Below are 27,444 nucleotides of genomic sequence, written 5' to 3' on the forward strand. Positions count from 1 at the left end.
GACGCTGTGCCCTTTCTTATAAGTAGGAGATTTATTGTGTTGATAGCACTTACTTGATTTTCTACCCTATGTTCCTTGTTACAAGTTCTCCTTGTTTCTTTCTCTCTTTTTTTTTTAAGATTTTATTTATTTATTCATGAGACACAGAGAGCGTGTTTTTTTTTTTTTAAGATTTTATTCATTATTCATGAGAGACAGACAGAGAGAGAGAGAGAGAGAGGCAGGGACACAGGCAGAGAGAGAAGCAGGCTCCATGCAGGGAGCATGTAGGGAGTCTGACGTAGAACTCGATCACAGATCTCCAGGATCAGGCCCCGGGCTGAAGGCAGCGCTAAACAACTGAGCCACCTGGGCTGCCCAACAAGTTCTCCTTGTTTCTCACACTTGCTCACTTGCTTGTAATATCAGGTCAATTCTAAAGAGTATAGAAGCAACATGCAAAGTGCAGTTATTGGTGCAAGTTCTATTGTCCTGTCAAGGGAGAGCTTGTTGTTTAAACAATAAAATATGATGGTGTGTGTGTGTATGTGTGAAATGTCCATATTTTGCACTGGGTTCTAGTATTAGAGGACAGAGTGTCTTTCCTGAGTCCCTAGGTCCTCTGGAAACTGCAAAATTTCTGTAGTGAATTCTACAGAAGGACCTGGAATAAAATTTTCTGTAATTTTGAGAACTTGATCTGAGAAAAATAATTTAAAGCAGTCTGCTTATGAATTGAAGATTTCCAATATACAATTGGATTCACGTCCTTAATAGGAGAGAAAAGAAGTTCTATGCACAGATATTTAGTAGACTGTCTGCTAGGTCATTTCTGAGAATCGCATGCCAAAATGACCCCTGAAAACACAGCTTAGCTTTACTCTGTGTGTGTGTGTGTGTGTGTGTGTGTGTGTGTGTGTGTGTGTGTCTAATCGAAGACTCTAATTTGCTGCTCACATTGTGTAGGAACAGTTGTGCCATGTGTGTAGTCAGGATGGGATCATGTGAGTAGACAACTAGTTCATTCGTATCATGGCATTTTTATTATTTTTGCACTTGATTTTTCCTTGTCTGTGTGTGTCTTCTCTCTAGAATATAAGCTCCATTAGCAAAGGAACTTGTTTTGTCTTGTTGAACACTCTACCCACTGTCTGGAACAGTGCCTGGTGCCTACTAGATACTCAGTGATTGAAAGAATAAATTTTTTTATGAATATGCTTACTTTTTTGGGTCGGAAATTCCTTTCTTTGTAGTAGCAATGGTAAATCCCCTGCTAATACTTCCTGCACTGCTAGTATTCCATCTTAAGATAGGATAGAAAGAAAGCTTCAGTTACTGATAACCTAGCCTAGAAGAGAGGCAGGTGTGTTAAGCTTTTAACATTTTCAAAAAGCAAAAAAGTATTTGTTGGATGGGAGAGAAACATCACTGGAAGGTCAACTACTAGTTTTATCTTTCCAAGTTGGCAGAGGCAAAGGTAAGGAGGCAGATTAGTTGGTGACTAGCCTAAGAAAACCTTCTGATTTTTGAGGGTCCTGGGATTGAGCTCCGAGTTGGGCTCCCCATTGAGCGTGGAGAGGCGGTCTGCTTCTCTCTCTCTCTCTGCCCTTCCCCCATCATCCCCGGTCATGTACACGTGCTCTCTATCAAATAAATAAATAAAATCTTTAAAAAAAAAAAAAAAAAGACAATGTGCTGATTTTTGTGATGGCTCTAGTTGGAAATAAGAATGTAAAACATCAGGAAAGGCCTGGATGAGAAGTGTGAATTTACTCGTCGTCAATATATGAATGGTATGTGAAGCTGTGAGAGTAAGTGGAGGCAGGCAGTGAGACTCAGCAAAGGGAAACACAAAAGGTTAGGGAAACATTTATTTCGAGAATGAGGGCACGATACAGTTTTACATGGAAAAGTATGGAAAGAAAGACTGGAAAAAAACGGCCTTGCATTTGGCATTTGGATGGCACTTGAAATCTTAGCAAGGGAAATATAAGTGGTACGATGGGGGCATAGCTGGGTAGCAGTTATGTCAGGGCACTTTCTATTACGAAAGCAATGACTAACTTCAACTGATTCAGAAGTAAAAATATCGATCGCAGGGCTTCATAGGTTTCTCAGAAATCTAAGGGCAGAAACTCTCCTCCCAGCCCCCAGGAGTACCAGGAGCAGAAGGATAGTAGGCATTGAAACTCTGTGTTACTCTTTCTTTCAGGGGCTGCATGGTATCAGTCTCATGGATTCTGCTTTTCTCTGCAGACTGCTTCATGTCTTTCAATGTTTCTTGAGTTTTTTTCTTTTCCTTTTTTAGTAAAAATACATGTAACAAAATTTATGGTTTTAACCATTTTATTTATTTATTTTTAAAAGACTTTATTTGAGGGGCCCCTGGCTGGCTCCGTCAATTAAGCATCTGCCTTTGGCTCAGTTCATGATCTCGGGGTCCTGGGATCAAGCCCCACATCAGGGTCCCTGCTCCAGGGAGCAGAGGCAGAGGGAGAGGGAGAAACAGATTCCCCGCTGAGCACGGAGCCTGATACGGAGCTCGATCCCAAAGACCCCGAAATCGTGAACTGTTCCAAAGGCAGATGCTTAACTGGCTGGGCCACCCAGGCGCCCAAGTTTTAACCATTTTAAAGTATTCGATTCAGTGGCATTTAGTACATTCACAGTGCTGTGCAAGCATCACCACTATCTAGTTCCAGAACATTTTCAGCACCCCAAAAGGAAACCTTGTACCCATTGACCAGCTGGTTCCCCATTTCCCCCAGCCCCTAGCAACTGCTAATATGCCTTCTATTTCTGTGGTGTGCCTGTTCTGTATGTTTTATTTAAATGAAGTCATATAGTGTATGGCATTTTGTGACTGGCTTCTTTCACTTTTTGCATAATGTTTTCAAGGTTCATCCATGTTCTAGTAGGCATCAATATTTCATTCCTCTTTAAGACCAAGTAATATTTCATTAAATGGATATACACTTTATTCATTCATTAGTTGATGGACATTTGGGTCGTTTTTGCCTTTTGGCTATTATGAATGGTGCTGCTATGAAGATCTGTGTCTTTGTTTGAACACCTGTTTTCAATTCTTTTGGGTATATATATCTATGAGTGGAATTGCTGGGTCATAGAGTAATTCTGTGTAATTTTTTAAACCAAACTGCTTTTCCACAGTGGCGGTACCTTTTTATATTCCTACCAGCAATGTTTGAAGGTTCCAGTTCCTCTGCACCCTTTGCCAACACTTGTTCTTTTCCATAATTTATTATTATTAATTTATTATTATTCTGTAATCCTATTGAGTGTGAAGTGCTATCATTTGGTTTTGATTTGAATTTCTCTAGTAACTAATGCTGTTGAGCATCTTTTCAAGTACTTATTGGCTATTTGTAGTAGCTCTTCTTTGGAGAATTATCTCTTCAGAGTCCTTGGACCATTTTAAAAAATGGATTGTTGTTGAGTTGTAAGAGTTCTTTGTATATTCTGGGTAGTAGACCCTTATCAGATATACAATTTGGAAGTATTTTCTTGTATTCTTAGGTTGTCTTTTCACTTTGTCAATATTCTTTGACACAGAGAAGTTTTTAACTTTGATGACTCCAATATATCTATTTTTTTCTTTTGTTGCTGTTTTTGGTGTCATATATAAGAATTCACTGCCAAATCAAAGGTCATGAAGATTAACCTCTATGTTTTCTTCTAAGACTTTTATGATTTAATTCTTATGGTTAGGTTCTTGGTCTGTTTTTTTTTTTGTTTTTTTTTTTAAGATTTTATTTATTTATTCATGAGAGACACAGAGAGAGGAGAGAGAGAGAGAGGCAGAGACATAGGCAGAGGGAGAAGCAAGCCCCATGCAGGGAGCCCAGTGTGGGACTCCATCCCGGGACTCCAGGATCACGCCTTGAGCCGAAGGCAGATGCTCAACCGCTGAGCCATTCAGGCGTCCAGGTCCTTGGTCTGTTTTGAGTCAGTTTTTGTATATGGTATTTGGTCAGGGTCCTACTTCCTTATTTATATGTGGATATCCAGCTGTCTTGGAACCATTTGCTGAAAAGAATATTCTTTTCCCATTGAATGGTCTTAACACTCCTATCAAAAATTATTTGGCCAGGGGCACCTGGGTGGCTCAGTTGGTTGAATGTCCAACTCTTGATTTGGGCTCAACTCTTGATTTGGAGTTGTAAGATTGAGCCCTGCATCGGGTATGCTCAGCACCAGGTCTACTTGATATGCTCTTTCTCCTTCTCCCCCTCTCCCCAAACTTTCTATTAAAAGAACAAAATATGTTGACTCTAAATATATGGGTTTATTTTTGGCCTCTCAGTTTTATTTCATTTGTTTATATGTCTATCCTTAGTGTGGTATTTGCCAATACCACATTGTTTTGATTACTGTAGTTCTGTAGTAAATTTTGAAATTAGTGTGTATGAGTTCTTCAAATTTTTCTTTCCAAGGAAAGAAAAAATTGTTTTAGCTCTTTGGAACTCCTTACAATTCCATATGAATTTGAGAACCAACTTTTCCATTTCTGGAACTGGGGGGTGGGAAGGCATTGAGATTTTGATAGGGATTATGCTGAATCTATAGATAGCTTTGGATAGTATTGTCATTTTTATAGTATTATGTATTCCAATCCATGAACATAAGATGTCTTTCCATTTATTTAGATTTCTAATTTCTTTCTGCAATGGTGGTACTTTTCAGTGTATGTGTCTTTCACCACAATTAAATTTACTCCCAGGTATTTAATTCTTTTGGACACTATTGCAGGTAGAATTGTTTCTTAATTTCCTTTTCAGATTATTTATTGCTGGGATATAGAAATACAATTAAATTTTGTGTGTTTATCTTACACTCTACAACTTTACTGAACTGTTTTTCTATATCTAGAATCATGTCATCTGCAAATTGAGTTAGTTTTACTTCTTTCCAATATGGATCCCTTTTATTTATTTTTCTTGCCTAATGGCTCTAGCTAGAACAGACAATACAAAATGGTGAAAATGGGCATTCTTGTCTTGTTCTTTATTATAAGGGAAAAGGCTTTTAGTCCTCTACTTTTGAATATAGTATTCACTGTGATTTTTTTCAAACGTCATTTATCATGTTAAGATAATTCTATTCTGTTCCTAATTTTCTGGGTATTTTTATCATGAAAGGGTGTTGGATCTTATTAAAAGTTTTATATATCAATTGAAATGATCATGTGTTTTCCCCCCTTCATTCTATTAATGTAGTCAATTACATTATTTTTGTTGGAGCATATCTTTGGAGATATCCAAATCTTTCTTATGTTGAATGACACTTGCATTCCTAGAATAAATCTTGTGTGGTCATCATGAATAATCCTTGTAATATGCTGTTGGATTTGGTTTACTGGTGTTTTGTTGGGAGTTTCCACTCTATATTCATAACAAATATTGGTCTATAGCTTTGTTTTGTTTTGTTTTTAATTATGGTGTCTTTGCTTTTGGCATCGGGTTAATGCCTATCTCACAGAATGAGATAAGTTGTACATTTGGGCTTTGAACAATATGGGTTTGAACTGCACATGTCCACTTACATGCAGAATTTTTTTGGTAAAATACTGTAAGTGTATAAAGTGTATAAATATTGTAAGTACATAAAATCTGTAAGTGTCATTCTCTTTTGTCATTATTTTCTTTTTTCTATCTTTTTTTTTAATTTTTATTTATTTATGATAGTCACAGAGAGAGAGAGAGAGAGAGAGAGAGAGAGAGAGGCAGAGACACAGGCAGAGGGAGAAGCAGGCTCCATGCACCAGAAGCCCGACGTGGAATTCGATCCTGGATCTCCAGGATCGCGCCCTGGGCCAAAGGCAGGCGCCAAACCGCTGCGCCACCCAGGGATCCCCTTCTTTTTTCTATCTTGACTCACAAAATATGTATTAATAAACTGTTTATATTATTGGTAATGCTTTCAGTCCACAGGACTACTTAACTTAGTAGTTAAGTTTTGGTGGTGGGGGTCAAAAGTTATATGCAGATTTTTTAGGGGATGGGAGTCAGTGTTTCTAACTCCTATGTTGTCCAAGAATTAACTATATTAACTATATTCCCTCTACTTCTGTTTTTTTAGGAAGAAATTGGGGATTGATGTTAATTCCTCTTTAAGTGTTTGATACAATTTACTGATGAAATCATCTGGGCCTGGACTCTTCTTTATTGGGAGGTTTTTGGTTCAATCTCTTTCCTTGTCACACTAACTTGTATGTTTCTAGGATTTTGTTCATTTCATCTAGATTAATCAACTTGTTGGCACACAGTTTCTCATAGTTTTTTGTTATACTCTTTTCTTTTGGTAAAGTTGGTAGAAATATCTTCACTTTTACTTTTCTAAAAATTTTATTTAAATTCAATTAATTAACATATATTCTTTTGGTAAGGTTGGTAGAAATGTCTTCACTTTTACTTCTTTTCTAAAACTTTTATTTAAATTCAATCAATTAACATATAATATATTATTGGTTTCAGAGGTAGAGGTCAGTGATTCATCAGTCTTATATAACACCCAATACTCATTACATCATGTGCCCTCCTTAATGTTCGTTACCCAGTTGTCCCATCCCCCACCCCCTTCCCTCCAGCAACCCTGTTTTTTTCCTGTGATTAAGAGTCTCTTATGGATGTCTCCTTCTCTAATTTCTCCTTGTTTTATTTTTCCTCTCTTCCCCTCTGATCCTCTGTTTTGTTACCTAAATTCCACATATGAGTGAGATCATGATAATTGTTTTCTCTGATTGACTTATTTCACTTAGCATAATATCCTCTAGTTCCATCCACATCATTGCAAATAATCAGATTTTATTTTCTTATGATGGCTGAGTAGTATTCCAGAGTGTGTGTGTGTGTGTGTGTGTGTGTGTGTGTGTGAATATCATCTTTATCCACTCCTCTGTTGATGGACATCTGGGCTTTTTTTAGTTTGGCTATAATGGACATTGCTGCTATAAACATTGGGGTGCAGGTGCCCTTCAGGTCACTACATTTGTATCTTTGGAGTAAATACCCAGTAATGCAATTTCTGGGCCATAGGGTAGCTCTATTTTTGAGGAACCTCCACACTATTTTCCAGAGTGGCTGTACCAGCTTGCATTCCCATCAACAGTGTAAGAGGGTTCCCCTTTCTCCACATCCTCATCAACATCAGTCTTCTCCTGGCTTGTTAATTCTAGCCATTCTGACTAGTGTAAGTTGGTATCTCATTGTGGTTTAGATTTGCACTTCCCCGATGGCAAGTGAGGTGGATCATTTTTTTTGTGTGTTTGTTGGCCATTTGTATGTCTTTTTTGGAGAAATGTCTATTCATGTCTTCTGACCTTTTCTTGATTGGATTATTTGTTCTTTGGGTGTTGAGTTTGAGAAGTTCTTTATAGATTTTGGATACTAGCCCATTATCTGATATGTGATTTGATAATATCTCCTGCCATTCTGTAGGTTGCCTTTTAGTTTCATTGACTGTTTCCTTTGCTGTGCAGAAGCTTTTTATCTTAATGAAGTTCTAATAGTTCATTTTTGCATTAGATTCCCTTGCCTTTGAAAACATGTCTACCAAGACATTCATGTGGCCAAGGTCACAAAAGTTACTGGCTGTGTTCTCCTCTGTGATTTTGGTGGATTCCTGGCTCACATTTAGGTCTTCCATCCATTTTGAGTCTATTTTTGTGTATGGTGTAAGAAAATGGCCCCGTTTCATTCTTCATGTGGCGGTCCATTTTTCCCAGCACCGGTTTTTGAAAAGTTTGTTTTTTTTTCCATTGGATATGCTTTCCTGCTTTGTTGAAGATGAGTTGACCATAGAGTTGAGGGTCCATTTCTGGGTTCTTGTTTCTGTTCCATTGATCTATGTATCTGTTTTTGGGCCAGTACCATACTGTCTTGATGATTAAAAATATAAATAGAGCTTAAAACCTGGAATTGTGATGTCCCCAGCTTTGGTTTTCTTTTTAAACATTCCTTTGGGTATTCTGGGTCTTTTCTGGTTCCAAACAAATTTTAGGATTGTTTGTTCCAGCTCTGTGCAATAAGTTGGTGGCATTTTGGTAGGGATTGGATTGAATGTATAGATTGCTCTAGATAGCAGAGACATTTTAACAATATTTGTTCTTCCAGTCCATGAGCAAGGAATGTATTTCCATTTCTTTGTGTATTCCTCAATTTCTTTCATGAGGGTTCTGTAGTTTTCTGAGCACAGATCTTTTGCCTCTTTGGTTAGGTTTATTCCTAGGTATCTTATGGGATTGACTCCTTAATTTCTCTTTCTTCTGTCTCATTGGTAGTGTACAGAAATGCAATTGATATTCTGTGCATTGGTTTTATATCCTATCACTTTGCTAATTCCTCCATGAGTTCTAGCAATTTTAAAATGGAGTCTTTTGGGTATTCCATATAGAGTATCATTTCATCTGCAAAGAGTGAGAATTTGACTTCTTTTTGCCAGTTTGGATGCCTTTTATTTCTTTTTGTTGTCTGATTGCTGAGGCTAGGACTTTTAGTACTATATTGACTAGTGGTGATGATAGTGATAGTGGGCATCCCTGTCATGTTCCTGACCTTAAGAAAGCTCTTAGGTTTTCCCCATTGAGAATGATACTCACTGGGGGCTTTAGTAGATGGCTTTTATGATATTCCCTCTATCCCTACACTTTGAAGAGTTTTAATCAGGAATGGATGCTGTATTTTGTCAAATACTTTCTCTGCATTTATTAAGAGGATCCTATGATTCTTGTCTTTTCTTTTATTGATGTGATCTACCACATTGATTGTTTTATGAATGTTGAACCACCTTGCTTCCCAGGGAAAAATCCCACTTGGTCATGGTGAATAATCCTCTTAATGAACTGTGGGATCCTATTGGCAAGAATCTTGGTGAGAATTTTGGCATCCATGTTTATCAGGGGTATTGGTCTGTAATTCTCCTTTTTGGTGGAGTCTTTGTCTGGTTTTGGGATCAAGGTAATGCTGGCCTCAGAAGGATTTTGGAAGTTTTCCCTTGCTTTCTATTTTTTGCAAGAGCTTCAGAAGAATAGGTTAAATGTTTGGTTGAATTCCCCTGGGAAGCCATCTGGTCCTGGACTCTCATTTTTTGGGAGGTTTTTGATAATTGCTTCAATTTCCTTGCTGGGTATGGGTCTGTTCAGATTTTCTATTTCCTTCTGTTTCAGTTTTGGTAATTTATACGTCTCTAGGAATACTTCCAGATTACCTAATTTGTTGGCATATCATTGCTTATAATGTTCTTATAATTGTATTTCTTCAATGTTGATTGTGATCAGTCCTCTTCCAGATTACCTAATTTGTTGGCATATCATTGCTTATAATGTTCTTATAATTGTATTTCTTCAGTGTTATTGTGATCAGTCCTCTTTCATTCATGATTTTATTTATTTGGGTCCCCTCTCTTTTCTTTTTGAGAAGTCTGGCCAGGGGTTATCAGTGTTATTAATTCTTTCAAAGAACTAGCTTTTGAAAAGTTTTTGTTGATCTGTTCTACTGTTCTTTTGATTTCTATTTGATTGATTTCTGCTCTAATCTTTATTCACTCTCCTTTAGGCTTTATTTGCTGTTCTTTCTCCAGCTCCTTTAGGTATAAGGCTAGGTTGTGTATTTGAGACCCTTCTTGTTTTTTCAGAAGGGCTTGTGTACTGGTATATACTTCCCTCTTAAGGCCACCTTTGCTGCATCCCAAAGGTTTTGAACAATTGTGGTTTCATTTTCATTTGTTTCTATGAATTTTTAAAAATTCTTCATTACAGTACATTGCACCCCAGCTTTCTTTTGATGTCCATTAACATGATAAATGGTTTTCCAGTCCCTCACTTTCAATCTGGAAATGCCTTTGAGTCTAAAATGACTCTTGCAGATAGGATATAAATGAATCTTGCTTTTTTATTCAATCTGAGATGCTTTGTCTTTTGATTAGGGCATTTAGCCCATTTACATTCAGAGTTGCTATTGAAAGATATGAATTTACTGTCACGGTATTCCCTCTAAAGTCACTGTTTGTGTATATGGTCTTTGTTCTTTTATGATCTGTGTCACCTTTGGGCTGTCTGTATGCTTAAAGGATCCCTTTTAATATATCTTATAGGGCTAGTTTGGTGATTACAAATTCTTTTTGGTTCTGGTTGTCCTGGAAGCTCTTCATCTCCCCTTTTATTTTGAACGAGATCGTAGCTCAATAAAGTATTTTTGGCTGCATATTTTTCTCATTTAGCATCCTGAATATATCATGCCAGTCCTTTCTGGCCTGCTAGGTCTGTGTGGATAGGTCTGCGGCCAGTCTAATGTTTCTACCCTTATAGGTTAAGGACGTCTTGTCCTAAGCTACTTTCAGGATTTTCTTTTTGTCTCTGAGACTTGTAAGTTTCAATATTATATATTGAGGTGTTGGTCTATTTTTACTGATTTTGAGGGTGGTTCTCTGTGCCTCCTGGAATTGGATGCCTGTTTCCTTGACCAGATTAGGGAAGTATGATTTACTTTCTGCCCAACTCTCTCATTCTTCTTCTTCAGAGGAATTATTATTCCTCTTCCAATTATTCTAATACGGTTTCACTTAATTGTATTACTTATCTTTCGAATTCTCATCATGATCCAGTAGTTATTTCTCAGCTTCTTTATTTCCATCATTTTACCTTCTATGTCACTAATTCTGTCTTCTGCCTCATTTATCTTAGCAGTTAGAACCTCCACTTTTTATTGCATGTCATTAATAACCTTTTTGATTTAACTTGATTAGATTTTGGTTCTTTATTTCTCCAGAAAGGGATTCTCTAGTGTTCTCTATGCTTTTTTCAAGCTCTGCTAGTATCTTTATGCTCATTATTCTGAAGTCTAGTTCCAACATCTTACTTATGTCCATACTAAAGAAGAATAGATGGACAAGGGAACAAAATACTAAAATGGCAACAACAAACCCAGAGAAATAGACACTGTACAAATTAGAATAGACCCAAAACCGAAAGAAAATAGAGAAAATGTAACCAAACAGATGAACAGATCAGTACACTGGATTTTATGTGTATTTTGGTCTATTTGTTAGAAAACTATATCCCAAAATTGTAATGAAAGAAAAACTTATATTCATGAAAAAAATAAATACAATGAAAGGATAGAATGTAACTAAAAATTCAAATTAAATGACAAAAAGAAAAGGAATATAAAGAGAAAGGTGAACAGAACAGAGCAATACAGTATATCCTAAGTGTATTTTGGTCGGTTACAAGAAACTACATCTCAAAATTGTAAGGAAATACAAAAATAAAATTAAATACATTGAAAGTATAGATTATAACTATAAAGATGAAAATTTAAACAAAACAGTTGCTAAAATAAGAAATAGGTTCAAGAAGGAAAGAGAAAAAAATTAAAATGGAAAGACTAAAGAATCACAAGGGGACCCCCCCCCCCCCCCCCACCAGTGAATTCTGTGTGCTGTATTCCCCTAGTGCTGGCGGTTTGCAGTTCTCAGTGTTCCGGAGACTTGGTCTTGGCTGGATGTTTTTGCTGATCTTCCGGGGGAAGGGCCTGTTGCACGCATGCTCAGGTGTCTTCTGTACCCTGGGTGCAATTGCCCCGCCCTTGCCCGGGGCCGGGCTGCTCTGGGTGCCCTTTGTTCCCCGAAGGCTTTCCGGGCAGCAGCTTTAGGGGCCGCCGGTGAGAATGGCGGCCTCCCAATCCCCAGCCCCGAGCGCAGGCCCAGGGCCCGTCAGTGCCCTCAGGGAAGAGCAGTCAGTCCCCCTGTCTCCTGTCTGGTCTCGGTCCGCGCTCCGTGCTCACCCAGCCCGAGGGGTTGTCTCAGGCCCGTGACCCCGTTTGAGCCCCGAGCCCCAGACTGTGCGGTGCACGTGGCTCTGTGCTCCTCCTGGAGGCTGAAGGGGGTCTTGCTGGGCCCCCGCTGGAGTGTGTCGGTGCTGACTGGGCTCCGCGGTGCTTTAGGCCACCCCTGCCCCCCTCGGGGCCTGGGAGCTCCGCCACACTCGGGCTGCCCTGGTCTTCCTGTGACCCCGGGGCGGGGGGGGGGGCTGCGAGCGCCCTGTCCCACCCGGGATTCAGCCCTCCGCGCCACCCCAGCGCCTTTCAGCAGGGACGTCCCTCAGCACAGCAGAGTCCTTGAGGTTCCCACCTCGGCTCTGCTGCCCTGTGGCCCCCTGGAAGCCGCTGATGGAGGCTCCCTCCCGCCTGGTTTATCTTCCCGGTTATGGCCTCAGACTCCCTGCTCTGGGCCTCTCAGCTGCAGAAGGTGGTCCCTTCTCTATTTGTCGAGTTGAAGCTCTTCTCTTCATGGCTCTCTGGTTGAGTTCGCAGGTGTTCAGAGTGATTTAATAGCTACCCAGCTGAGTCCTGGAACCAGACGCCGCCGAGGTCTCCTCCTCTGACATCTTCCACCTCCTTTCACTTTTATTCTGATTTTAGTTATTTCCATCTTCCGCCCCAAGGAGTAAGACTATTATTTCCTTTTCTTACTAATGCGTAAGCTAGGAATTTTTTTTTTCTCAGAGGGAGAGAGAGAGAGAGCATGAGCAGAGGGGAGAGGTGCAGAGGAAGAATGAGAGAGAATCCAAGCACGCTCCACACTGAGCGTGGAGCCCGATGAAGTCTCGATCTCATGACCTTGAGAGCATGGCCTGTTCCAAAATCAAGAGTCAGACACTTGACGGACTGAGCCACCCAGATGTCCCTATTAATTCAGTTTTCAAGTAGATACAGGCCTATACAGATTGTCTGTTTCTTTTTCAGTTTTGCAACTTGTATCTTTCAAATAATTAGTCTATTTCATTTATGTTGTCAGATTTGTGGGCATAGATGCTGTCTACACAGGCTTCTGGCATTTCATCATTGTAGTTCAGGCTTTCCTATCCTGGCACTGGTTCCTGCAATGTTTTCTTCTCACGACCCTCTACTCTGATAAACCATTAGGCCCTCTATTCATCGGTCTTTCCCTTCACTCACCAGGGCAGCAGTTTGTCCCATGTTCTTCCTTCTGTGCAGAACCAAGAGTTGTTGTTGATTAGTTAGTTTTTTCAGCTTTTTATTTGTTATCAGGACAGAATGGAGACTTTCAAGCTGCTTACACACAGAGCTGGAAACCAAGATTTTCCATTTATTTATTTATTTATTTATCTATCTATCTTTTTTAATCATAAAAAAAAAAAAAACCACAACATAAAATTTACCATCTTAACCATTTTTAACTATATGGTTCAGTAGTGTTAAATTCACATTTTTGGAAAACCAATCCCAGATCTTTTTCATCATACAAAACTGAAATTCTGTGCTCATCAACTAATGCCTACCCTTTCTCTCTCCCCATAACCCCTGGCAGCCATCATTCTGTTTTCTGTTTCTATTAATTTGACTACTTAAATATCTGATATAAATAAAATCTTCTAGTATTTGTAGTATTGTGACTGTCTTATTTCACTAACATAGTATCTTCAAGATTCATGTATGTTGTAGCATATGACAGGATTTCCTTGTTTTATAATGTTGAATACTAATATATATGTGTGTGTGTGTGTGTGTGTGTGTGTGTGTGTGTGTATTTTGTTTCTTCATTTATCCATTGATTGAAGTTTGGATTGCTTCTACCTCGTGGCTATTGTGAATAGCACTGCTGTGAACAATGATATACAAACATCTCTTCAAGCTTCTGCTTTCAATTCTTTTGAATATATGCTCAGAAATAGGATTTCTGGATCATATGACAGTTCTTTGTTTAGTTTTTGAAGGAGCCACCATACTGTTTTTCATAGCAGTTCTACCATTGTGATACCACCAACAGTACACGAGCGGCCCAATTTCTCCACATCTTTACCAACACTTGTTTATTTTCTTTTTCTTTCCTTTTAAAAAAAACAGTAGCCATCCTAATGGATGTGAGGTATTATCTCATTGTGGTTTGATTTGCATTTCTCTAATGATTAGTGATGTCAGCATCTTTTCACATCTTTATTGGTCATTTGTGTATTATCTCTAGAGAAGCTCTACCCATGCTTCTCCTTCTCCATATGTAGCATCTGCTGATTGAGCTATTCTGCTTCTCCTCATTGCCTATGCTTCTCCTTTCTGCAGTGTTTGTCCTTTTGCTGATTCTGTCCCCACCTCAACTTCCCCCTTGTTCAGTCCCTGCTGATCGTGTTGCCTCTTCTGCCTCGGCTTCTCCCTTTTCCTATGCTTCTCCTTTCTGCAGCGGTTGTTTCTCTTACTCCTTCTGTCCCCACTTCCAACTTCCCCCTCGTCCAGTCCCTGTTGATCGTGTTGCCTCTTCTGCCTCGGCTTCTCCCTTTTCCTATACTTCTCCTTTCTGCAGCGGTTGTTTCTCTTACGCATTCTGTCCCCACCTCTGCTTCCCCCTTGTTCAGTCCCTGCTGATCGTGTTGCCTCTTCTGCCTCGGCTTCTCCCTTTTCCTATGCTTCTCCTTTCTGCAGCGGTTGTTTCTCTTACTCCTTCTGTCCCCACTTCCAACTTCCCCCTCGTCCAGTCCCTGTTGATCGTGTTGCCTCTTCTGCCTCGGCTTCTCCCTTTTCCTATGCTTCTCCTTTCTGCAGCGGTTGTTTCTCTTACACATTCTGTCCCCACCTCTGCTTCCCCCTTGTTCAGTCCCTGCTGATCGTGTTGCCTCTTCTGCCTCAGCTTCTCCTTTTTTGCTTCTCCTTTCTGCAGCGGTTGTTTCTCTTACGCATTCTGTCGCCACTTCCAACTTCCCCCTTGTCAGGTCCCTGTTGATCGTGTTGCCTCTTCTGCCTCGGCTTCTCCCTTTTCCTATGCTTCTCCTTTCTGCAGCGGTTATTTCTCTTACACATTCTGTCCCCACCTCTGCTTCCCCCTTGTTCAGTCCCTGCTGATCGTGTTGCCTCTTCTGCCTCAGCTTCTCCTTTTTTGCTTCTCCTTTCTGCCGCGGTTGTTTCTCTTACGCATTCTGTCGCCACTTCCAACTTCCCCCTTGTCAGGTCCCTGTTGATCGTGTTGCCTCTTCTGCCTCGGCTTCTCCCTTTTCCTATGCTTCTCCTTTCTGCAGCGGTTATTTCTCTTACACATTCTGTCCCCACCTCTGCTTCCCCCTTGTTCAGTCCCTGCTGATCGTGTTGCCTCTTCTGCCTTGGCTTCTCCCTTTTCCTATGCTTCTCCTTTCTGCAGCGGTTGTTTCTCTTACTCCTTCTGTCCCCACTTCCAACTTCCCCCTTGTCCAGTCCCTGTTGATCGTGTTGCCTCTTCTGCCTCAGCTTCTCCTTTTTTGCTTCTCCTTTCTGCAGCGGTTGTTTCTCTTACGCATTCTGTCCCCACTTCCAACTTCCCCCTTGTCCAGTCCCTGTTGATCGTGTTGCCTCTTCTGCCTTGGCTTCTCCCTTTTCCTATGCTTCTCCTTTCTGCAGCTGCTGTTTCTCTACGCATTCTGCCCCCACTTCAGCTTCCTTCTCGTTCAGTGCCTGGTGATCGTGCTGCCTTCTTTGCTTCAGCTTCTCCTTCTCTGTGCTTGTCCTTTCTGTGGCTGTTGTTCGTTTTGTTGACTCCCTCCCACCTTTGCTTCTCCTCTTTTGCTGTCTGCTCACTATTGCTTATCTGCTGATCCTGCCCCTGTTTTTCCTTTATCTACTGATGCTTTTCCTTAGTCTGCTGCTCCTTCTGCTGGTGCTGATTTTCCTTCTGCTGCATATGTTGATCCAGCTGCTTTGTTTTTCCTTGCTCTTTTACTTTTTTACACATCATTTCAGGCTTCCTTCGAACTTCGCTTTTACATGGCCCTTTGTGGCTACTCAAACCCTGACTTGCTTTATGGCTCCAGTGCCATAAATTGCTCCAGTGTCTCATCATTTCAATTTTAAATTAGCCCCCACCTGAAAAAAAAAAAGATTATGTAAAAGCTATAGCTTTAGGTCATAGATAGCTGATCAGCCTGTGAATTAGCTGTACTATTGGTACTCACCTCTGGTGCAAGCAGCCATGGCCATGGCTAACGAGTGCAAGTGGTGAATCACATGGTACAGGTTGTGACCACTGTGGGCCATGGGGACTGAGGGACTTTATGATCATTAGAAGGGGCTGTGCCTGAGTAGGCAGTGATTGTCTCCTTTTCTGGAAGTGGATCAAGGAGCAAGTGAATGAATAATGAGGCAACAATGTAGATAAGTTACTCTTTTTAGAAAGTTGGATGAAGTGCCTGCAGGAGAGTTTGGAAGACAGTTAAGGAGTGATGTGGAATATTTCTATCTATCAAGAAGGGAAAACTGGAGGCAAACAGAAAGAGAACAGAGGGAGCAGGATTTTGTAACAAATAGGGTTTAGACTGAGAGCACAGAATTGAAGGACTGACCACAGTTGAAGGTGTGATGCCAAATCCTTTGGAACTGGGAAAAGGGAAAGTTGGCATTTCCTCCCTCACCATGCTGTCAGGGTGTATCATGAATTTTTTTCGTTTCTCTTGCAGGTCCTGAATCTGTGCTCCCGTCACTTCTCAAAGTTGTAATGAAACCCATCGCAGCTGTCGGAGAAAGCTACCAGTATCCTCCTGTGAACTGGGCTGCTCTCCTCTCTCCACTTATGAGGCTAAACTTTGGTAAATACCAAGTGTTTTTAGGCCTTCAGACTCTGCTTTTAGGATGTGACCTGAATAGAAAAATAGATTCTGGGTCACAATTGGTGGTGACTAGATAGACCTTTGGGATCTTATAGTCTTTCTTCTTGGATGGAACAGTTGGATTACTTCCACTGAGTCACTTTCTAAATCGTGGAGGCTAAGGAAGAGGAGGTCTGAAGACACAGACCAGAAGCACTTATCAGAACAGTGCTTGACTGAGGTGTGTGTGTGTTGCTGCCTACGTGGTGCAGGCCCCAGAAGGCCTGGTTTGGTGGTCCTTAGATGTATTGTCAGAGTTCTAGGAGTCAGGGAAGTACCCTGTGGTGGTTTGCTATTGCTGCTCTAACAAGTTACCACAGATTTAGTGGCTTGAAGCTACACAAATGTATCATCTTATAGTTCTGTAGGTTAGAAGTCCCAACATGGTGCTTACTGGGCCAAGATCAAGGGATCAGCAGAGCATCATTCTTTCCCCCATGCCCGAAGGGTGCGATGGTCTAAGTGTTGGTGTCCCCTCACCAATTCATAGGTTGAAATCCCAATTCCTAACGTGCTGGTCTGAGGAGGCAGGGCTTTTGGGAGGTGATTAGCTCATGAATGTAGAGCCCTCTTAAATGGTATTCATGCCTCATACAAGAGGCCCCAGAGAGCTCCTTCACCTCTTCCACAGTGTGAGGACATAGCAAGAGTTGGCCGTCTAGAGCTGGGTGAAAGATTCCACCAGAACCGAACCATGCTGACACCCTGATCTTGGACTTCCACCTACCAGAACTATGAGAGAGAAACTTCTGTGGTTTATAAACCACCCAGTCTGTGATATTTTGTTATACCAGCCTGAACAGACTAAGGCAGGGAGAATCTGTGTTTTTCCTTTTTCCCCTTCTAGAGGCTGCCCACATTCTTTGACTTTGTGTCCCCCTTTCTTCATCCTTAAAGCCTGTAACAGAGAGCTAAAACCTTCTCACACTGTCCTCTTTCTGGTTCTGTACAACCTGGAAAATATTTTCCACATTAAAGATTCATGTACTTAATGGGTCCATTTGAATACTCCAGGATAATCTCCCCATCTCAGCAGTCCTTAACCTTAATCACATCTGAGAAGTTCCTTGGCCAAGCAAGGTAACATATTCACAGGTTCCAGGAGTTAGGAAGTAGGCATCTCTGAGGACCATTATTTTGTTTAACGCAGATACTCTGTGATGAGAGACAGAGGGAATGCACACCTCTGGTTCATCCACATCAACCTTTTTAATGGAGTTAGCATATGCAAATTTAATCCCATTTACATGCCCCCCACACACACCTCCAGAAAAAGATAGGGTGGGGAGAACAATTTTTTAGTAGTGGTATATTACTCTGTGTGTGTGTGTGTGTGTGTGTGTGTGTGTTTGCAACGAGTCCTCTATTATTTACATTTGGGTGCTCACATATGATATACAGAAAGATTTGTGAGCCATAATTTGTGTACAGTTGAAAGGATAATCAAAGATGATTTTGACTATGCACAGTTTTTCACTTAAATGCTTTCATTTGAACATTATACTCGTATGAGATACGATGTCACCATACAGTGGTTCTGGAGATTTCATTTGAAAAAAATGTTCTCCTGAGCCTTCCCTGCTTTTTTGTGTGCTGTATGAAAAATGTTGGTGTTTTAGTAAAAATACTAAGAAGAAGGAAGGATCTCATTGGGAAAATATGGCTACCGATGGGAATCAGGCTGCTGAAAAGATTAGATCACTAGAGAATGTGGCTACATTTTTAAATCCTCCCAAACCTAAACAAATTTCTCTGTGCACTGAATGCAAGGTAGAGAGGAGGGAGAAACAGAGACAGAAAGTTTTAGCTATAACTTTCTCAAATTTTTGATAGTATTCAATTCTTTAGATTTCTTAGGACATCATAAGAGAAATTTCCTGAGCTAGAGCATGGCATTGCCAGTTCAAGTTTAACCCTGTGTTGCCAGTGTGTACCTTCTTTGCCTCACAGTGGAAAGGCAACTTGAACGAACTATCTTTTGGTTCATTCGAGTTCTGTTACTGGGAAAAGTCACACAAGCAGATGCTTTGATTTGAGACCTAGAAGCCTGAAAATGAGTCCACGAAGCAGCTATATAACCCATATTCTTTTCTTCTCTTGCAGGAGAAGAGATACAGCAACTGTGCCTTGAAATTATGGTGACACAGGCCCAGTCATCCCAGAATGCGGCTGCCCTTTTGGGACTGTGGGTGATGCCACCACTGATCTATGGGCTGAGTGTATGTAGCAATTCAAGGTGTTGGGCAACAGGAAGATATGGTTCTTTTGGGGGAGGTGAACATTCATTTGGGTATATGTTCTCAAAGTGAAGAGTAGACAGACATGATTTGTAAAACTTGGGAGCTTGGCAGTAGCTGGCCAGCCGACTGGGAGATTGTGTAATTCAGAACTCTGCTCTAGCCATTGGTGCTCATGCTTTCAGCTCCCATTGATTGCAAAAAAAAAAAAAAAAAAAAATTATGGTCAGGTATATTAAAGTTCCTTTCTCAAGATCACACAGCTAGAAAATTGTAGAGTTATTGGAACCTGGGTTTATTTATATGATATACAATATATGGGTTCAGTAGGTATTAAGAGAACAGCAAATCCATATATGATCCTTCCCTTTCACAGAAAAGACAGCAATTCAGATGAGCCTTGAAGGCTTGGTAGGATTTTGTTAGGCATCCTGTTATAGGCCCCGGGGTTGGGGGGCGGGGGCGGGGGGATGTAGGTGGGAGGGTGTAGGTGAGGAGAGTAGAACACCTGTGCTAGCACTGAGGAAGAAGTGACCTAGCCCTGTATCTATGATAGAGGGAGGGAGTCAGCACTTTCCAGGTATAGGCTAAGGGTGAGTAGGAATAATGGGGTCAGATCATTAAGAAATGTGAAATTAGCAAATTGTATGATTTTGAATATATTCCAAGCTAGGACAACCTCCTGCATTCCACAATTCCTTAGAAGTTGACCAATTAATTACAAATCAAATGATCCTATTTTTACTCTTCTATTCAGGAGGCTTTAATTCTTTGAGAAGAATTCAAAGTTCTCACATTAGTTGCTCAGTCTTTTAATTTTAGTTCCTCTCCTGTATCTTTTTTCTTTTATTTTTCCTTTTATTTTTTTTAATTTTTAATTTTATTTATTTATTCACGAGAGACACAGAGGCAGAGACACAGGCAGAGGGAGAAGCAGGCTCCATGCAGGGAGCCCAATGCGGGCCCGACTCAATCCTGGGTCTCCAGGATCATGCCCTAGGCTGAAGGCAGCGCTAAACTGCTGAGCCACCCAGGCTGCCCATATTTTTTCTTTTAAATTCTGCTACATATTCTAATGCTTTTTAATTGAAGGGAGATGTGATTGAAAGCTGCATCCTCTCTGTCGGCAATGATCACAGACTGTCTGCTCTAAGCACCTCCCATCTAGCTGCCAGTACCTAGCACTTGCTAGGTATCTGCTACTTGTAAGCACTCAGTGAGCACTTTCAGACATCAGATGGAATCTCTCTTTAATTCTGACATATTTTTTTACAATCTTGAGTTATAATTTATATTCCATAAAATATGGCTATTTTAAGTATACAGTTTGATGAGTTTCAGTACATTTATAGATTTTCATCCGTCACCCATCATATTTCCATTACCCCCAGAAAGTTGGATTGTGCCAACTTGAGGACGATCCCCACTCCCCGTCTCAGACCTAGGCTACCTCTGATCTGCTTTTCATCTCTGTAATTTTCCCTTTTTTAAAGAGAACTTCCCTATAAATTTAAATTTCATATAAACTTTGGAAAGTCTTTAGAATGGAATCATACAAGATGAAGTCTTTTATGCCCCGCTTATTTCGCTTCTGAGAAGTAGATTTTTGGTTTCCATTTTACAGGTTGACAAACCGAGGCACATCTCAATTAAACAATTTATATTGCTAAGAAACGGGAGTGAGCCTGCCTGACTCCGTCTGTGTCGAAGACACTGTTCTCTTAACCCTTCCTTCCTTTAGAGTCCGGTATAACTCAGCCTGTTTTGTTTACCTCGAAACTATTTCCAGAATTCAGTTATCCTTCTTCTTCTCTTTTAGATCTCTGTTACTTTTTGGCATTTGTCCGTGATTGTGGACTTTCCTTACTGTCTTTGTTAATGAACACATTAAGTTTGTGAATTCATTTTCTTAATGATACACCTTCTCATTTACAAAAAAAGATCAGAAATGGCATGTTCTTTACGGAGAACTCTTTCAGCAACTCATGCAACCACACTGATATTTTCTGAAATTTACTGGGTTTTATTCTTTTTAATACCACTTCTTTTCAACTTGCTGCTCCTTGAGAAGCATGCTTATGTTTCTCAGAATTTTTGAAGCCTCCTCTCTTAACGTGTCTGGCACCGAGCTATTTTGAACCATGCCCCTTTTTCAGCTCCATGACCTCCAGGGTGCCATGGTCAATTCCACATGGTCAGCTGTTGCTCTTTGGTCAGAAATGGTCCTGGCATGTCAGTTCTTTTTATTCCCTTATGCTTCCTAGAAGAAGACATTAATAAGATCAAATATTCTGGTGAGTTGATTTCCTGCAGATGAGCCTTTCACCTTGAGGATTTTTTTCCTGCCAGGGAATGTGACCTTTCAAGATTGAATAGCAATCGTCATGTACTTTCAGAAGTAGCATTTTATTCCCCTCCCTTAAAAGCTCCAAGGCTTAAGCGGAGTAGTTCACAGATGGATTGGCAGATACCATATATACACATGAGTCACCCTGGATCACAAGTCCCCATAGCAGCCAAGACTGCGTGCATTCATGGCCCATTGGATCACGAGGCTGACGGAAATGAGGGGCAAGGAAGTAACCTGAGCCTTTCCCTCTCTCAGCCCACCCTCAAACACAGTGATGACCTCGAGGTTTTGAGCACTGCCAACCCAGCCTTGCCTGTTCCTGACCTCTCTACTTTTGCTTCCAGTTGAATATCAAGAAATACCTGCTGGTGTCTGCACCTCTATGGATAAAACATGTCTCAGACGAACAGATCGTGGGTTTTGTCGAAAATGTGATGGTGGCAGTTTTTAAAGCAGCTTCCCCACTTCCCCATCCTGAGTTATGTGTGAGTGCCTTACAGGGTCTGAGTCAGGCCATGAAACTGCCCAGCCCTACCCATCACCTTTGGAGTCTGCTCTGTGAAGCTGCTGGAAAAATTTTTGACCTTCTGCCAAATAAGATTCGGGTGAGGAACAAAAATATTTACATTCCTGACAATTTATGTTTGGGATTTTTTAAAGCCCTTTTGGCAAAGCAGGGAGGTGTATGTTTTAAGAATGTGGTGGGAAGGCTAGGAAGAAATAACCACATTTTTCACTAAGAATGTGTTTGCTTCCAAGATCTAAATTGAGGTTGAGTATTTAGAACCAAAGTTTTGAGCCAGCTTAGAAACAGGTTAACCAGTGCTACCCCAGGAAATATGTTGTTAGGCCTTTTACCAAATGCCTGCAGAAGACGAACAAGCTCAGAAACACTTACATGTTACACCTGGAGAATCTTTAGACATATTGTCCAGTGTTTTTCTCTTATATCAAGTGACGTAATACTAGCCTTTCCCCTCCTGATTCCTGAATTATACTTTTACAAAGAAGTTAAAAATCTGTTTGGAATGATGGATTCTGATAAGAGGAAAAAAGTATAGTCACACAAATAGACAAGTACAGCCAAACAAATAAAATAATAGGAAAGATGATTTTTGTTTTGTTTTTAAGTAAACTCCATGTCCAATGTGGGGCTTGAACTCATGACTCTAAGATCAGGGACCACCTGCTCTACTTACTGAGCCAGCCAGGTGCCCCAGAAAGATGTTTTTTTAATGATAAAAACTGGCCATATGTTTGGTTTGATTAAAATCTCATAAGCTGCTGTTCATGGAGGTAAGTAAAGCTAATAATTCATCAGAACATTGAGAATCTTGTCTGTTATCTTACATTGTATTTTGACATGCTTGTGATTTTTCTTTACTAGAGAAATGATCTAGAGGTATATGTCAGTATAGCAAAATGCCTCTCAGAAATGACAGATGATGAAGCCAATCGGATTGCCCGGATTACTAAGGTAATAACATACCTGTGTATTTATTTCCATTATTAAAGTGGGAATTCCAATTGAAGAGATGACTACAGTATCCTTTTGACTGAAGCTAGTTTTGCTTCATATTTGTTAGTGGACAATTTGAGGAAACTCTGTTTTGCTGTGGGATCTCATGTTCAGTCTAATGGTATGGATGGGTAGATGGGTAAACAACTTTTTAACCTAGTTCAACTTTGTCAAGAACATTTTAGTGTCACCTATGGGCAAATGTAAGTACAGGATAACATCTTCAATACAAAATCCATAAGAATGGGAATATTCTGGCTAAAGAACTTTCTGGTGCATGGAAGACATAAATGAGTAGTTTTGTTCTTAAATTTATTTTATTTCACCTGGTACTTATCCTTTTGTAAAGAAGAAAGTTGGCAATTTGAAAAACACTGTTAGCCCAGACACAAGATAATTAACAAGTACTCCTTATACTGATGCCCAACGGCTGAATAACATACCAGTTAAGTTACACATTTAGCTAGTATAATAGATGTCTTATTAGATTGCACATAAACACTGAATGATTTTTTTAAATAATTTTTATTTATTTATGATAGTCACAGAGAGAGAGAGAGAGAGAGAGGGGACATAGGCAGAGAGAGAGAGAGAGAGAGAAAGAGAGGACATAGGCAGAGGGAGAAGCAGGCTCCATGCACCGGGAGCCCGACGTGGGACTCGAGTCTCCAGGATCGCGCCCTGGGCCAAAGGCAGGCGCCAAACCGCTGCGCCACCCAGGGATCCCCTGAATGATTTTTTTTTTTTTTTTTACTATAAGTATATCCCAATGGACATACTTATACACATGTCAACCCTACATACCATGTAATAGCAGGGGTCTAGAGAACTATGAGCCCTCACCGGGCCAGTGGACCTCTTACCATTTATTTCACCTGATGATAGGTTTGCCTCTTCACTTCAATCCTTGAATTTCTGCATCATGTAGCAGTGATTTTCAAAATATGGTCCCTGAACCAGCCTGGTGACTGGTTAGAAATGAAAATTCTGGAGTCCCACAAGGTCTGCTGAGTCAGAGGTGGGGCTCAGGAATCTGTCTTTTAACAGTCAGCGCAGGTGATTGTGTTGCATCCTGAGGTTTGAGAACCCTTGGTGTAGTATTGGAATATCAGGATTTTGGAGAGGAGTTTGATTTAAGCTAAGACGAGCAGTATGAGGAAATGCTTAAGAGAATAGACTGGGCACCCTCACTGCTGGGGTTTGAAATCCAGCTCTGTAATTTACTAGCATTGTAACCTTGAATACATTTCATAATCTCTGCCTTAGTTTCCTTGTCTATAAAAGGGAGATATTAGCACTTACTTCCCAGAGTTGTTTTGAGAGTTAACAATGACTTAATCCATATCAACTTCTTGGAGAAGTACCTGATATAAGGCTAGTACTCAGTAATTATTTACTGTCATAGTTATCACATTCATGTAGTATATCCTATCATTATTATATTTATGTAATATAGTTTGAAGTAATGCATATAATTTACTTCATGGCATGTAGAGCTGAAGGTTGCTGTGTTACTCACCAGGGTTCTTAAAATACCAGTCAGAGCATTTTCACTAGAACTCACTGAATAGTGTTCTCCTGTCCTCAAAAGAATTAGTGTGTTTTACTGAGGTCAGTGTTTTCTATTCATTTTTGGAAAGAATAAAGAGCTCAGACTCCCTGGGTTCCCGTTCTTACCTCTGCCACCTCAAGCCATGTGACCATAAGCAAGTTACTTAACCTCTGTGCTTCCAATGATCATCTATAAAGGAAGGATGGTGGTAGTCAGCTGCATAAGGTGGTGTGAAAATTCAGTGGCTATACAGTACTTCCCAAACTTTTTGGTCTCAGGACTACTTTAGTGTTTTAAAAAATGTTGAAGATTCAAAGGACTTTAATTTAAATGAGTCATATCTTTCAATATTTACCATATTAGAAATTAAAACTAGGAAGTTAAAAAATATTTACTTAATAGTAATAGTAATAAAAACCCATTGCATCTTTACATAAATAGGAAAAAATTTTGAAAACAAAATCATAAGAAAAGTGGTATTGTTTCACATTTTTGCAACTTTCTAATGTCTGGCTTAACGGAAATCTCTAATACTGGATTCTCATAGCTTCAATCTGTTGTGATGTTATTTTGGTAAAGTATGTGGGGAAGATCTAGCCTTATAAATACATGTTGGTGGAAATGTGAAGAATGTGTTAATAGTTTCAGATAATTATGGATATCTTTTTTTTTTTTTTTTTTTTTTTGATGTTGCAACAGAACTCAACAAATGGTGTTTTCCTCAGGGTAGGGACAGCATGTGGAGTCTGAATCCATATGAATAAACTTCACATAGTCTGTTATATTAAAATCCATTGGTCCAGCTTGCACTCTGGGTATGATATTACAAAAGCATTTGGAAAATACTGAATCACTGAGTTTTGAAAATCTTCTAAATGTTGATGCATTTCAGTATACAATATCAAAATATCACATTTGTTAAAATCATCAGAAGAGTCTTTCATGTATTGGGAAGCTGCCAACTCTTGGTAGCAAATACAAATTTTCCAAAAGTCGAATTTTCACTTGAAAGCTTAGATTTTATCATTGGCAACAAATACTGTCAAGTATTTCCTTGAAGTGACAGTCTCACTTTCTTCCATTTAAAAAAAAAAAAAAAAAAGTCTGTCAAATACTCCATTTGAATAACCATAGTTTATCCATCAATCATCAAGTAAATGGTGTTCCATAAAAAGTGGCTATTTCAGTTCACAGCCCGAACATATGAGTGTTTTTCCTCAAAACAACTGTAAATACTTGGGTATGCCACAGAAATTCCTCATGCATACTTGCTGTTTTGTCATCCATGCTATTTAAAAAGATTTGTACTAAGGGCGAAGGTTTAATGTAACTAATAATTTTTATTGTTTACAAGGGCATTTTAAATAAAAGTCCTTTCTTAAAAAAAATTGCAAGTGGCCATGAAAAATACAGTGACTATTACTGTAGTTTTGGTGCAATTGTGCATATAGTTTGACCTCACAGACCCTCTAAAAGGGTCTTGGGGTCCCTCAGAGGTCTGTGTACCGCACTTTGTGAACTGCCAAATTAATATATGTTAAGTGCTTAGAATGGTGCTTGGCACATAAGTGCTGTGTTTTTTAGTTATCATCATCATTATCATTATTTGTGTATTTGTGTAAAATATCATCACCAATTAACCCCTAAAGTCACTGATGGGTTTTAGGAGAAAACAGGAGGTGACATTAGAACCCTCAATCTGTATGTACATTTTAAAATAGAGCACCCAGGCAGATAGGTCACGTGCTGCAGGAAATGAACAGTTTTAGCATTTGGAATAATAATCAAGTTTCAACTCACCCTTTCGGTTTTGCCCTTGCCCCGAGGTTTGATAATAACTTCAGCTAATTTAATAGTAACTGAACAATTGGCTTTTTTTGCAGAGCAGCATAGAAAAGGCTGCCTTTGTCAGACTGTACTTGGTCTCTCAAGGACGATTCCCCTTGATGAGCTTGATGGATATCCTCAGTGTTGCTGTTGAGCACAAGGAAAGAGACACACTAGCTTGGATGGTACTGCACAGCCTCTACCAGGCACGGATTGTGAGCCATGCTAACACAGGTAAGGCCAGCCTGGGGCCAACAGCAGGAACAGATCAGCCTACCATCCCTTTTGAGCTATAGTTGTTTCCTCAACTTAAAAATGAGGTTGGTGGGCAGCCCCAGTAGCCTAGTGGTTTAGCGCCGCCTTCAGCCAGGGGTGTGATCCTCGAGACTGAGGATCGAATCCCACGTCAGGCTCCCTGCATGGAGCCTGCTTCTCCCTCTGCCTGTGTCTCTGCCTCTGTGTGTGTGTGTGTGTGTGTGTGTGTGTGTCTCATGAATAAATAAATAAAATCTTAAAAAAAAAAAAAAAAAAAAACGAGGTTGGTGCCTCTTGACCCAGGAGGACTTTCGTTACCCTAAAGGAGGGGCAACCTTAAATGAAATAACCAGTTCCACTCCAGCTCCTGACCTCCACCCTGGAGATGAGGATGAATACTGTTGGTAAATTTGGTATTGTCTTTGGCTCTCCAGGCCCCCAAGGATATAAATAAGTATGTCAGGTTGATTTCTGCCTGCTTTCATTTCCCAAACAGGATGTCAATCGATTCTGCGATGTCAGGGAAATGACTTTTGGGTGGTTATTTAACAAGCAGATAAAATGAAGAAAACAGCGACAATAAAATTAACTTGTTATTCTATAGGGGAACTTCTCAGGGGTGACAGGAATAAAATTGGGCACCCTAACTACAACCTCAAGCCATAAGCTGTAAGCCTGAAGCTCTGCTAATGAATCAGACGATGGAACTTTTAGAGTTTTGTAGACTGTGGGCCACCTGGTGGCTCAGTTGGTTAAGCATCAGCCTTCGGCTCAGGTCATGATCTCAGGGTCCTGCGATCAAGCCTCACATCTGACTCCCTACTCAATGGACAGCCTGCTTCTCCCTCTCCATCTGCTGCTTCCCCTGCATGTGCCCTCTCTGTCTCTCTGTCAAATAAAAAATAAAATATTAAAAAAATAAAATAACCATAGACCTTTACACTCTAAGAATAATGAGCTCTCCCATTTCTCCTACCATGCCTTTGGTCACGTTGCTTATAGTCTACGTTCAGTTCCACATGGCACCTGGCTCCAATAGAGCAGGTATGGCAGGGAAGCCCTAGTGACCCTAGGCAAGTTACTTAT

The 27,444-nt window shown here is 40.2% G+C and overlaps 1 protein-coding gene across 2 annotated transcripts in view; it reads left to right on the top strand.

The window, feature by feature from the left end:
* The window catches only part of FOCAD (focadhesin), a 312,226-nt gene that overhangs the window by 270,072 nt on the left and 14,710 nt on the right, over nt 1–27,444 (top strand). For both annotated transcript variants that reach the window (XM_077912127.1, XM_077912128.1), the window contains exons 36-40: nt 16,430–16,558; nt 18,722–18,837; nt 21,550–21,810; nt 22,593–22,682; nt 26,160–26,337. In XM_077912127.1, coding sequence (XP_077768253.1) covers nt 16,430–16,558; nt 18,722–18,837; nt 21,550–21,810; nt 22,593–22,682; nt 26,160–26,337 — 774 coding nt within the window. The remainder of the gene's footprint in view (nt 1–16,429; nt 16,559–18,721; nt 18,838–21,549; nt 21,811–22,592; nt 22,683–26,159; nt 26,338–27,444) is intronic.

Source organism: Canis aureus, chromosome 10 (assembly GCF_053574225.1).
Source record: "Canis aureus isolate CA01 chromosome 10, VMU_Caureus_v.1.0, whole genome shotgun sequence".
Lineage (NCBI taxonomy): Eukaryota > Metazoa > Chordata > Mammalia > Carnivora > Canidae > Canis > Canis aureus.